Below are 12,815 nucleotides of genomic sequence, written 5' to 3' on the forward strand. Positions count from 1 at the left end.
ATTACAATCTAAAGCAATGGGATTATCATCCCCAAGGTTGGAAAAAATTTCAGCAGTTTTATCACAAGCAGTTTCAGCAGTTTTAGCAGTTTCAGGTAATTTTGCGCGCTTTGCACTAGGAGTAGAAACATTGCCAACACCAATTATTTTATCATTAATAGTAGGAGGTGCAGCAACATGTGGAGCATTAGCATTACTAGTGGTGGTAATAGTCCAAACTTTAGCTATATTTTTCTCTTTAGCTAGTTTTTCATTTTCTTCTCTATCCCACCTAGCACGCAATTCAGCCATTAATCTTATATTCTCATTAATTCTAACTTGGATGGCATTTGCTGTAGTAACAATTTTATTTTCAATATCCTCGGGTTTAGCAGCCATTTTATTAATTAAAGAAGATTGTGACGCAGTACATGTATGAGATTCGGTTTTCAGCATTTGCAAGTTTAGTTTGCAACCCAGAAATCTCCATATTCAGATTTTCAAGTTGATTTCCTATTTTCTTCAACAAGGTAGATTGTTCATTCAAAGTTTTAGTAAACAATTTGTTTTGCTCATATTGTGATTGCATAAAGCTCTTGGTAGATCTTTCAATTTCTAACATCTTTTCCTCATTAGGTGAAACATATCTACCATAAGAGTTACCATTAGCAGGATATGGCCTAGAATTAGCAACCAATGAAGCTAACGGAACATTATTAGGATCAACATTAGTCCTACCATTCACAAGCATAGACATAATCACATCAATTTTATCACTCAAGGAGGAGGTTTCTTCAACAGAATTTACCTTCTTACCTTGTGGAGCTCTTTCCGTGTGCCATTCAGAGTAATTTATCATCATATCATCAAGAAGTTTTGTAGCCGCCCCCAAAGTGATGGACATAAAGGTACCTCCAGCAGCTGAATCCAATAAATTCCGCGAAGAAAAATTTAGTCCTGCATAGAAGGTTTGGATGATCATCCAAGTAGTCGACTCCATGGGTTGGGCAATTTTTAACCAAAGATTTCATTCTTTCCCAAGATTGAGCAACATGTTCATTATCCAATTGTTTAAAATTCATTATGCTACTCCTCAAAGATATAATTTTAGCAGGGGGATAATATCTACCAATAAAAGCATCCTTGCATTTAGTCCATGAATCAATACTATTCTTAGGCGGAGATAGCAACCAATCTTTAGCTCTTCCTCTTAATGAGAAAGGAAACAATTTCAATTTAATAATATCACCATCTACATCCTTATACTTTTGCATTTCACAAAGTTCAACAAAATTATTAAGATGGGCAGCAAGCATCATCAGAACTAACACTCGGAAAATTGCTCTCGCATAACAAGATTCAAGTAAAGCGGGTTTAATTTCAAAGAATTCTGCTCGTAGTAGCAGGTGGAGCAATAGGTGTGCATAGGAAATCATTATTATTTGTGGTTGTGAAGTCACACAACTTAGTGTTTTCAGGGGTGTTCATTTTAGCAGTAGTAAATAAAGCAAACTAGATAAAGTAAATGCAAGTAACTAATTTTTTGTGTTTTCGATATAGAGAGCAAGACAGTAAATAAAGTAAAACTAGCAACTAATTTTTTGTGTGTTTTGTTTAAGTGCAGCAAACAAAGTAGTAAATAAAATAAAGCAAGACAAAAACAAAGTAAAGAGATTGAGAAGTGGAGACTCCCCTTGCAGCGTGTCTTGATCTCCCCGGCAACGGCGCCGTGAAAAAGAGCTTGATGGCGTGTATTTCACACGTTCGTTGGGGAACCCCAAGAGGAAGGTATGATGCGCACAGCAGCAAGTTTTCCCTCGGAAAGAAACCAAGGTTTATCGAACCAGGAGGAGCCAAGAAGCACGTTGAAGGTTGATGGCGGCGGGATGTAGTGCGGCGCAACACCGGAGATCCCAGGCGCCAACGTGGAACCCGCACAACACAACCAAAGTACTTTGCCCCAACGAAACAAGTGAGGTTGTCAATCTCACCGGCTTGCTGTAACAAAGGATTAACCGTATTGTGTGGAAGATGATTGTTTGCAAGAAAACAAGTAAAGAACAAGTATTGCAGCAGTTTGTATTTCAGTGTAAAAGAATGGACCGGGGTCCACAGTTCACTAGAGGTGTCTCTCCCATAAGATAAAAGCATGTTGGGTGAACAAATTACAGTCGGGCAGTTGACAAATAGAGAGGGCATAACAATGCACATACATGACATGATAAATATAGTGAGATTTAATTGGGCATTACGACAAAGTACATAGACCGCCATCCAACTGCATCTATGCCTAAAAAGTCCACCTTCGAGGTTATCATCCGAACCCCTTCCAGTATTAAGTTGCAAAGCAACAGCACAATTGCATTAAGTATGGTGCGTAATGTAATCAACAACTACATCCTCGGACATAGCATCAATGTTTTATCCCTAGTGGCAACGAAGCACAACACAACCTTAGGGGTTTCGTCACTCCCCGCATATCAATGCGGCATGAACCCACTATCGAGCATAAATACTCCCTCTTGGAGTTACTAGAATCAACTTGGCCGAGCCTCTACTAATAACGGAGAGCATGCAAGATCATAAACAACACATAGGTAGTAACTTGATAATTAACATAACATGGTATTCTCTATCCATCGGATCCCGACAAACACAACATATAGCATTACGGATAGATGATCTTGATCATGTTAGGCAGCTCACAAGATCCAACAATGAAGCATAATGAGGAGAAGACAACCATCTAGCTACTGCTATGGACCCATAGTCCAGGGGTGAACTACTCACTCATCACTCCGGAGGCGACCATGGCGGTGTAGAGTCCTCCGGGAGATGAATCCCTCTCCGGCAGGGTGCCGGAGGAGATCTCCAGAATCCCCGAGATGGGATTGGCGGCGGCGGCGTCTCGGAAGGTTTTCCGTATCGTGGTTTTTCGCATCGGGGGTTTCGCGACGGAGGCTTTAAGTAGGCGGAAGGGCAGAGTCGGAGGGCCGACGAGGGGCCCACACCATAGGGCGGCGCGGGCCCCCTCCGGCCGCGCGGCCCTATGGTGGCGGCGCCTCGTCGCCCCACTTCGTATCCCTTTCGGTCTTCCGGAAGGTTCGTGGCAAAATAGGACCCCGGGTCTTGATTTCGTCCAATTCCGAGAATATTTCGTTACTAGGATTTCCGAAACCAAAAACAGCGTAGAACAAAGAATCGGCTCTTCGGCATCTTGTTAATAGGTTAGTTCCAGAAAATGCACGAATATGACATAAAGTGTGCATAAAACATGTAGATATCATCAATAATGTGGCATGGAACATAAGAAATTATCGATACGTTGGAGACGTATCAGTTAGTCCCGGAAAATGCATAAAAATGATATAAAGTGTGAATAAAACATGTAGGTATTGTCATAATATAAGCATGGAACATCAGAAATTATAGATACGTTGGAGACGTATCACATGGCTCAACTCATGTGACTATCATGATACCAGCTTAGAGCCCTATCTTGAATTGTTCTCTTGAAATCAAACTCTAAAGATCTTAATCATATAATGTTCTTCTCTTCAAATCGATGATCTTGATGCCAATACTTAAGGTATATCACTATATTCATAGTATCCACACTTGACGCCAACACATGGACTACAAGAATTACCAATAGAATATTTCTTCATATAAACTCAACGAAAACATTAGTCCATAACCACACAAAGGGGCAATGTACCCTTAATCACCAAAACCACACATAGGGGCAATGTACCCTTAAAATCTCACTATTTTTCTAATTGATGACAATCTCAACAAGAGGGTTTATATAACGAATATTAGAGACAAGTATGCAACTTATCCGAGAATATGTTTTATACAAGAGGTTGTATTTGATATGGTTAAGTTACACAAAGCTGCCGGCCCATATCAAAAGGGATTCTACTCGTACGAACTACAACTAATGCAATATGTGTGAGTAGAATCAACGTGTATAGATCAACCCCTATCCCCACATATATGCACATGTGATGAACTTGGATTTCATTGCATACATTTTCCATCATAACCTTCGGGAGAGTTTTCACTATATATTCAACCATGCAAAACATCAAACAAAGATGGAACACATGAAAGTCAAAGACTTAAGCACAAACCAAACTTAAGTATAAAACCATTTACCTTAAACCCTCTAAACTTCTCCCCCATTGTTAACAAGTGACAAAATGGAAGAACAAATTTAGAAGGCCAATATAGTATGAGTTACTTCCCAAGGTGTGGATTTCTCATAATATTAGTGGACTAAAATGCACGCATCCAATGAAAAATACTTGGAGGAAATCAAACTATAATATGGATAGAAGATTGCAAAAAGATAACAAGGTGAATAAGCTTCAACGAATGAAACATGCAATCACAAGATCGAAAGAACCAATTGGACAAATCATGATGTCATGATAAGAGAGATATAGTGCTCTAAATGAACTAATGAAACTCCCCAAGGTTCGTGCATAAATTAGGATTATTGCATTTGAATACAATATGCACAAACATGGAATCCTCAATCCCTCTATAACATAAAGAACACAAACAAGAGAAAGCGAGCATTGATAAGAATCAATACGCTTATCAAGACAAACTTGATCTCAAAAGACTTCAAGAGGGTATTTAAAAGAATCAATACACTTATCAAGTTTTTACCAACACCACGAAAAACAAATGGATAAGAAATATTGTCGGCAAAGAACGAGGATATCAAGGGAAGAGATTAACACACTTGTGTATATAATTTTCCAGGTGGACAAAAAAATCATGATGGAAAATCCACAAAGAAACATTAATACACAAAAGGTTAGTTGAATAAGGAGGACATGCACATGATATCCAAGATCAAGTCATAAGATATACTGAAAATATTTTTGCTTAAATGCATATGTAGCCCATGTCTCCATTTTCTCTTATGGTATATTAATGAACTTCTTCAACCTACGAAATCTCAAAGACATCACAACTAAGGATAAGGGAACTAAAGTTACTTGAGATATTTTGAGAAAGGCAACAAGTATGACAAAGCAAGATTCAAAATGCAGTTTCAACAATATTCCACATGAGATAACTTTGAGGAATCGGTATGCAATAAATTGCTAAAAGACATATTTGGGATTGGTGAATCATGAGCATGATTTTATATACTGCCCATTATATGCATTATCTGAACTTACTCACATAGGCAATAAAGAGTTTTCTTTAAAAGATATTTGCAAAAACCACAACATTTGTAAATAAAGAATTTCATGCCAAGATGTAACCTACAAGAGGTTGGATGCTATAAGAGTGTTTAAGATATATTGTTACCATTTTAGTTTCCACATCAATTTATGCATTCCTACAAATACAAACGTGCATGATTGTGTACATGAAGCAATCCAAAATCCTTGTTTTGTTATTTATGCATGCAAAGGTTTACATAAGGGAAGCATTTTCTGAAGTAGCAAGTATATTGTCAGAAGTAAGTTCAATCTCGAGAAGTAAGATCATGCTTCTACATGGAAAAAACATCTCAACTTTGTCACTAACTTTGTTCCTTTGTAAATCTTTGGTGTATGAAGGTTCATGCGGTTTAAAACACTAAATTTAGGAACAAAAAACCTTTTTTATGTAAACTTGCAACATGAGATGGATGTTCAGTCCCATGGAAACAATGCTTTCTCAGCATCACTATCTGGTTTCCAGTTGTTCTAGACATATGCAGCTCACAAATCTCTGAATGTTCACTAAGTTTCTTTCCCATCAAGTCCTTACATCTTTTTTTTTTATCACTCAAAATGTTTACAAGTGGATGTATCCCAGATTTATAGCATACTAATACTATTTCTCTTACCAAAAAAATATGAAGGGATCATGCTTCTGTTTTATCACAGATGTAATTGTCTGAATATTTTCTGGCAATCTGCTAGGCAGCTAGGTTATACAGCTTTGTGACATGCAGAAATAAATCTTGATGGTAAAGTTTTGGGGAGAAGTAATCTAGGAGGAAAGGGATGAAAATTTCCTCTTGAGGGAGGAGGGTGGGTACAGAACTACAGATTACCTCTCAGCAGGTGTTAAATTTGCATTATCCGGAGAGATGATCTATATCTAGTGTTTCTTCTCCTTGCGTTTTCTGTTTTTATCGTGTGGATGCAACTTTCGGGGTCCTCGTGACGCTGGAGGAAAGCAGTAGCAATAATCTAGGGGATTTATGTTTCAATGGGAGTTGGCGCTGGTGCTGATCATGAATGTATGTATGGGCAATTTTTCTTTGGCGCGTCGTGGTTTCTGTCGCGCGTCGGAAAGTACACCTGCTTGAAACCGAATCTAATATGGGATGTGCTACACCGAGGTCGACCTCGTTTTCTGCCTACCGCGAGGTCAGTCTGACAATACCAAAAATAGCAACGCGTGGGGACCAGGCTTCCCAAATTAGAAAGACGTAAAAGTGCACGGTCATTAAAGTCTCGCTGCCGGCCAGTGGCGGTCCATAACTGATTTTTTTTTTCTACCTGATACCCATCAGATCCTATTTTCTTCCTATCGAAAATCAGATCCCGATCCAGTTACATCTGGATCTCAAATTGAGGGAACACCGATGAACAACATGCATAATACAAAGCTGTTACATCTGGATCTCAACCGGAGAGAAGAAGGTTTATAACAGGAATAAGAACTGAAAAGCTGTTACATCTGAATCTCAACGGGAGAGGAGGGGAATAACAGAAAAAAGAACACATGGCAATGTAACTCGCCGGAATACTGCCGGTCTCACCGGAGTACGTCGCCAGTTTTGCCGATGTATCATGACTTGGGTGAAGAACAACTAGGTAGATTATTCTTTACGGTTAAAAACATGGCAATGTAACTCGCCGGAATACTGCCGGTCTCACCGGTACGTCGCCAGTTTTGCCGACCTTGCTGGAACCCCACCGTCTTGCCGTGAGTTCACCGAATCACCGCCGTCTTGCTATGAGTTCTCCGATGTCTTGCCAACCTTGCCAGAACCCCGCCGTCTTGCCGTGAGCTAGCTGTCGTCATGCCGACCTTGCCAGAAACCTGCCATCTTGCGGTGAGCCTGTGCCAAAAGGAGGAAACCGGGCTAAAATAAACACTTCACCTGAGACTTCTCCAGATTTCAAGACGCTGAATTCAACCGTTTCTGCTCCTAGTTTGCCATGGAGCTACTCATTCTCCTAACTGACAAGGTCACATCCTAGGCTGCAATCGAGATAACCTCCAGTGTCTCCTCCACCGCGTGAGGTGAGCCAAGCTTTGTTTTCTGGTGATCATAATCTTCAACAAAGTTTCTCACTGAAATTCAGGCCACAGCCTAGAGTGTTATGTGTTGCTGTAGGTCAAATACATATCAAGCCAAGTTGATTAGAAAATATGGTGAGCACCCAGAAGAGTCCTGGCAAGCAAGATCGCTGCATGTTGCTATCAACCGGAAAGCATTGATGAACCATCTAGGCTCCAGAATTACTTCTTGAACTTCCCTTACCAAGACACAAGGCAAATCCTAGTGACTGGAAGTAGGAAATGACAAGGTACAGGGTGATATAAATAACCAATATGTGTGTGTTCCAGAGCACTGTTTACTACTCAATTACCAATGTGTTGTGGCTGCTATCACTGTCTGTGCTAGCCTACTGCATGTAACGCAAAACAAATGCTGATCGGCCTTACAACTAATGAAAAATTGGTTCCATCTGCTGCAAAAAGAGGTTACATGGACATAATTTGTCCATCCACTAATTTAACTACTGCATGTAACACAATAACAAATGCTGATCGGCCTTACACCTAATGAAACATTGGTTACATCTGCTGCAAAAAATAGTTACATGGACATAATTGGTTCCATCCACTAATTCAACTAGTACATGTAACACAAAACAAATGCTGATGGGCCTTGTTCCTGATGGAAAAAGTTGTTCCATTTGCATCAAAAACGTTACATTAACATAGTTGGTTGGGTTCCATGTTCTATCTACTAATTCAACTACGCTTCACACCATGTACTTTGTAGCACCAAAAATGCATGTAACATTACCGACTGCTACACAATTTGGTCAGAAATAACTGTGCAGAAATGCATACCTTACCCTCAGGAATATCTAGCAGAAGCAAGGATGAAGCAGTGAAGGAGGTCTTGTGTCCGGAGACCAGTGATGTTGGCGGTGATAACAAGGATGTGACGGTGAACGAGGAGGATGTAGACGCGACCACAAGGACGCGGCCGGCCAGCAGGAAACAACGACGCCGTCGCGGAGATGACACCGGCATCACCGCGATGAATCCAGGCAGCGAGGGATGCTACTGGCGACAGGGACGGGGCATCCTCCATGGTCGGTGCGTGCAGCCCGCGGCCGCGTGGTGCGCTCACTCACGGGCGGCGCCTCCTCCGTGCCCGAGGTGGGTGCCCAAGAGGCGGAGACGGCGCTACAGGTCGGCAAGGAAAGGGGGGGGGGGGAAGGAATGGGGGAGGAGGTGAGCGCCCAATAGGCGGAGACGGCGCTACAGGTCGGCGAGGAAAAGGGCCGTCTGGAAGGAACGGGGGCGGCGGAACACACACATGATGTCCATATGCCTACAACTGGGACATTTACCATCTAATTAGAGGTACTAAAAGTACCATCTATTTTAGTTCCACCAGAGAACTTTACTTCCTACTATATAAATAATCTTCTAAAAAAGTTTATATGTTTTTGCATGTAAACATTCCTGGTAAAACCCAACAAGACAAACACACCCAGCAGTAGATGGAACATCTCTATCTGCAGTTTGACAGATGTAAAAAACTCAAACTTTGGCCTGAAAAAGTACAAGTTCTATCTACTGCTTCTGCATGTATTCTTCCAGCAAACATGTGTTACTTCCAGAAATAATCTACCTCCATCTGCAACAAAAAAAAGCCCCCTCAACTGAATGCTTCCATCCCACATATGATACGATGGAACTACTTCCACATACATACACTCCATCTAACATGCAGAGCCAGAAGATGGAACATTTCCATCAACATTTTTCATGTACACCAAAGCTACTAACATAAATCTCAAGAAATACCCCAGAAATAACAAGTTCCATCTTCTCTTTCTGCATGTATTATTCCAAAATGATGTGTTACTTCTAAAAAAAATCTACTACCTCTGGTAGAAAAAATACACCCTCTACTAATGCTTCCATCCTACAGATGATCCGACAGAACTAGTTCCACTTACCACCACTTTTTCTCGGAAAAATGTAACACGCGCAGACAATAAAAGATCAGATTCTGGTCGATTTAGGGGGGAAAGTAATAGCCTGGGCGATTGGGATCTCGATGACGCGGGGGAGTAACCGAATCCTCGACGATTTAGTTGCGAAACTTGATTATATGGCCGGGGGAGTCGACAATGTAGCAGGGGAAGCCTGAGGCCGCGAGAATGTGCACAACGCCGTGGGGATGTAACCGAGGCCGCGGGTATGTCGTTGGCGCCACGAGGATGTGGGCGACGCCGTCGGGATGTATCCGACGCCCATGGACGAGGATGAAGCCGGCTCCGGCGAGGATGCATCCCAGGCGCGAATCAAATTAGAAAATCGGGCGAGGTGGGTGGAATCACCAGGGTTATCCATGGAGGAGCGCACGCAGGCAGAACCGTGTCATGGCGGCGGGGATTCGAGGGAGGAGACCTTGGGGGAGCTAGGCCGGCGACCGGCGGCAGCCGGAGCAACAGGCAGCAGCAGGGGAACGAGATAAGAGAGAGCACAGAACATGTGTGAGTGCGTGTATTGTGTCGTGGAGGTGGGACCGTGTACGTGCTGTGTGTTATTGTGGCCGAGTGAGCACCGCTTCGCTCACAGCGTCCGATCGTGATCTAGCGGCTACGACTGTGACCTTGCTGGAAGCCCGAAACGAGGTTAGCTGCGGAATAGAAATTGCGATCTAATATTGTGGCTGAACATTTTGTAGTCACCCCTGACGTTGCATAACAAAGCAATCGCAGCTACGACGACCTGGCACACTATACAAGTTGAATCCGAAAGAAGAACATACACAGCTACAGGAACAGGAAAATCCCCCAAATCACAACAAACGTAAGACCCTTCTATGCGCTTCAGAATCCTACGGTGTCGCTAGACCATCTGCTATTGGTCGTCGACGACGCCGGGCTCCCCCTGTACGCCGTGGACGCCGCCGGCGGCCGCTGGTTAGCGTTACCCACGTACTGGCGCACCGGGTCGCTGCCGCTGGGTACGGGCACGGCGGCCACGGGCGCGTCGACCACCACGTACTGCTGTACCACCAGCACCGACACCGCCATTGAGAAGTCCGAGGACACGAGCATGTCGCCAATGGGCCCCAGCTCCGGGGACTCCATCCAGTCCTCCAGCGCCGCCGTCATCGGCGACCCAGCCTCGCCCGGGCGATGCCCCACGATGTACAGCTCCTGCGTGCTGTTGTCCATGCCCCGGATGGCGGCAACCGTCTCCTCGCTGTTGGACACCATCCTGTCGGCGTACGTGATGGCGGGGTTGCCGTGGTTCTTCACGCGGAACTCGCTCAGGTACTCCTCATCCATCTGCAGCTCGCTTTTCCCTTCCGTGCTGTGGCTCATTGGTGCCTGGGCGCGCGGGTCCATGCCCGAGCGGTACGAGGCGTCGGAGAAGGACCGCGCCGCCGCACGGTACTCCGGCGGGAGGAAGCGCACGATGGTGAGGGCCACGCCGGGATGCTCGACCATCCTCCACGCGTAGGCGAGCGCCTCGCGGTCGTCGGGCCCGCCGAAGAACAGGAGCGCGATGCGGTGCTCGGCCGACATGCGCGCCGCGGCGGCGCTGAGGCCGCGGTCGACGAGGATTGTGACCGAACACGGGGAGGCGGCGAGGAGGCTCTCGTTGAAGCCCTTGATGGACGGGTTGATGGGCTCCATGCCGCCGTCCACCGTCTGCTGCTTGTGGAAAGGGATCACGATGAGCGACACGTGCTTGTCCTCCGCCAGCACGGACACGTCGTCGTGCATGCTCTGGTAAGGCGACACCGCCGCCAGCGTCTGGATGGACACGCCTCCTACATATACGTACCGGTACAAGCTTCGTATGTTAGTCGTCCTGCCTTATAAGAGACAAACGGAGTCCATCGTGCACTGACCTGTGCACCTCTCGTAGTTCTCGAAGGCATTGAAGATGTGCTCGGTGGCGGCAGGCAACGAAGACGATGAGGTTGTCCGGCTCGAGGCTCCGGCGGCCGCGGCGGCGAGCATGTTGGAGGCTCGGCCGGTGAGCTCGACGAGGTGGAGCGCGTAGATGAAGATGGGGGAGCGCTTGGACGGGTTGGAGAGCTCTAGCAGCGACAACACAGACGGCACGTTGCGGGTGGTGTGCACGCAAGCCAGCATACGGAGCTCACTGTCGTGCCGGATGCGCTGCAGGTTCCGCCGCTTGTACCCGACGAGCCGCCGCGACGGCCGGCGCACGCTGAGCACTACCGGCGTCACTAGCACCGTCATCACCACCGACACCATCACCAACACTGCGAACGACTCGTTGTCTAGCACCTCCTTGTCTCTCCCGATGTTGAGCACGATCATCTCCACGAGTCCTCTTGTGTTCATGAGGAACCCGAGCGCGATGCCCTCGCGGAACGGCATGGTGTAGAGCGCGGCGATGATGATGGTGCCCATGATCTTGGCGAAGCTGGCCATGACGAACACGAGCACGAGCAGGCCGACGGTGACGGGGTCGCGCATCTTGGTGACGTCGGTGCGTAGGCCGCTGATGGCGAAGAAGAGCGGGAGGAGGAGGCCCGTGACGAAGTCCTCCAGCTTCTCGATCAGCGTCACGCCGAGCGGCCCGCTCGGGATGACCAGCCCGTAGACGAAGGCGCCGAAGACGGAGTGGATGCCGATGGCGTCGGTGCACGCGCCGGCGAGCATGACGCCTGTGAGGATGAGGGTGACCTGCACCTCGCTCAGGGTCTCGCCCTCGGGGATGCGTCGGACGAGCCACCACATAGCGGGCCGCACGGCGAATATGCAGAAGACCACGAAGGCCACCCCGGAGAGGAGCACCCACAGGGCCGAGATCGCCGTGCTGTTCACGTCGGAGATGGAAATGGCGAGCGCGAGCAGGATCCAGGCGCACATGTCGTTGACGATGGCGGCAGACATGGCTGTGCGGCCGAGGTCCGTGTTGAGCAGCTTGATCTCGGCGAGGATGCGGGCGAGCACGGGGAAGGCCGTGACGGAGAGGGCGACGCCGAGGAAGAGCAGGAAGGAAGTCTGGTGCACGTTGCGGGAGACCTGGTGCCGGAAGATGAAGGAGGTGGCGATGCCCATGCAGAAGGGCAGCGCCATGCCGGCCACGGCGACGAACAGCGCCTTCTTCCCCGACTTGCGGATTACGTCGATGTCCATCTCGAGGCCGACGAGGAAGAGGAAGTAGAGGAGGCCGAGGTGCGCCACCGTCTCGAGCGTGAGCAGGCTGCGCAAAGGGAAGACCATGCTGGCCCACACCTGATTCTGCCCCAGCAAGGATGGCCCCAGCAGCACGCCGGCGAGGATCTCAGCGATGACGCGCGGCTGGCGGAAGGGCCTGAGGAGGACGACGAGGAGGCGGGTGGTGGCGACGATGACGGCCACCTGGACGATGAAGAGCGGGAGGGAGAACTCGAGCGGGTTCACGCCGTCGCCCTGCCACATGCCGTTGGCGGTCATCATCAGGTTGGAGTAGCACACCACCGGGACATTTGGGTTGGCCGCCGTCCCACCGCTGGTCTGATCCGTTGTGCTGACCGGCACGTCCAGGTCGGTGTTCAGCGGCGCGACGGTGGAGGCCAT

General features: G+C 46.9%; 1 protein-coding gene across 1 annotated transcript; it reads right to left on the minus strand.

The window, feature by feature from the left end:
• Positions 1-10,094: 10,094 nt before the first annotated feature.
• Positions 10,095-12,815, minus strand: LOC124673586 (cation/H(+) antiporter 15-like). The gene is made up of 2 exons (XM_047209636.1): positions 11,129-12,815; positions 10,095-11,047 (listed from the first exon to the last, which is right to left on the minus strand). Exons 1-2 carry the CDS (start codon positions 12,813-12,815, stop codon positions 10,095-10,097), a joined length of 2,640 nt encoding a protein of 879 aa, XP_047065592.1.

Source organism: Lolium rigidum, chromosome 7 (genome assembly GCF_022539505.1).
Source record: "Lolium rigidum isolate FL_2022 chromosome 7, APGP_CSIRO_Lrig_0.1, whole genome shotgun sequence".
Classification (NCBI taxonomy): Eukaryota; Viridiplantae; Streptophyta; class Magnoliopsida; order Poales; family Poaceae; genus Lolium; species Lolium rigidum.

Coding starts and splice junctions, on each gene's coding strand:
- LOC124673586 (XM_047209636.1), bottom strand. CDS start 12,815: ATGGCCTCCACCGTCGCGCCGCTGAACACCGACCTGGACGTGCCGGTC. Junction 11,048..11,128: donor GAACTACGAGAGGTGCACAG/GTCAGTGCACGA, acceptor ACGTATATGTAG/GAGGCGTGTCCATCCAGACG.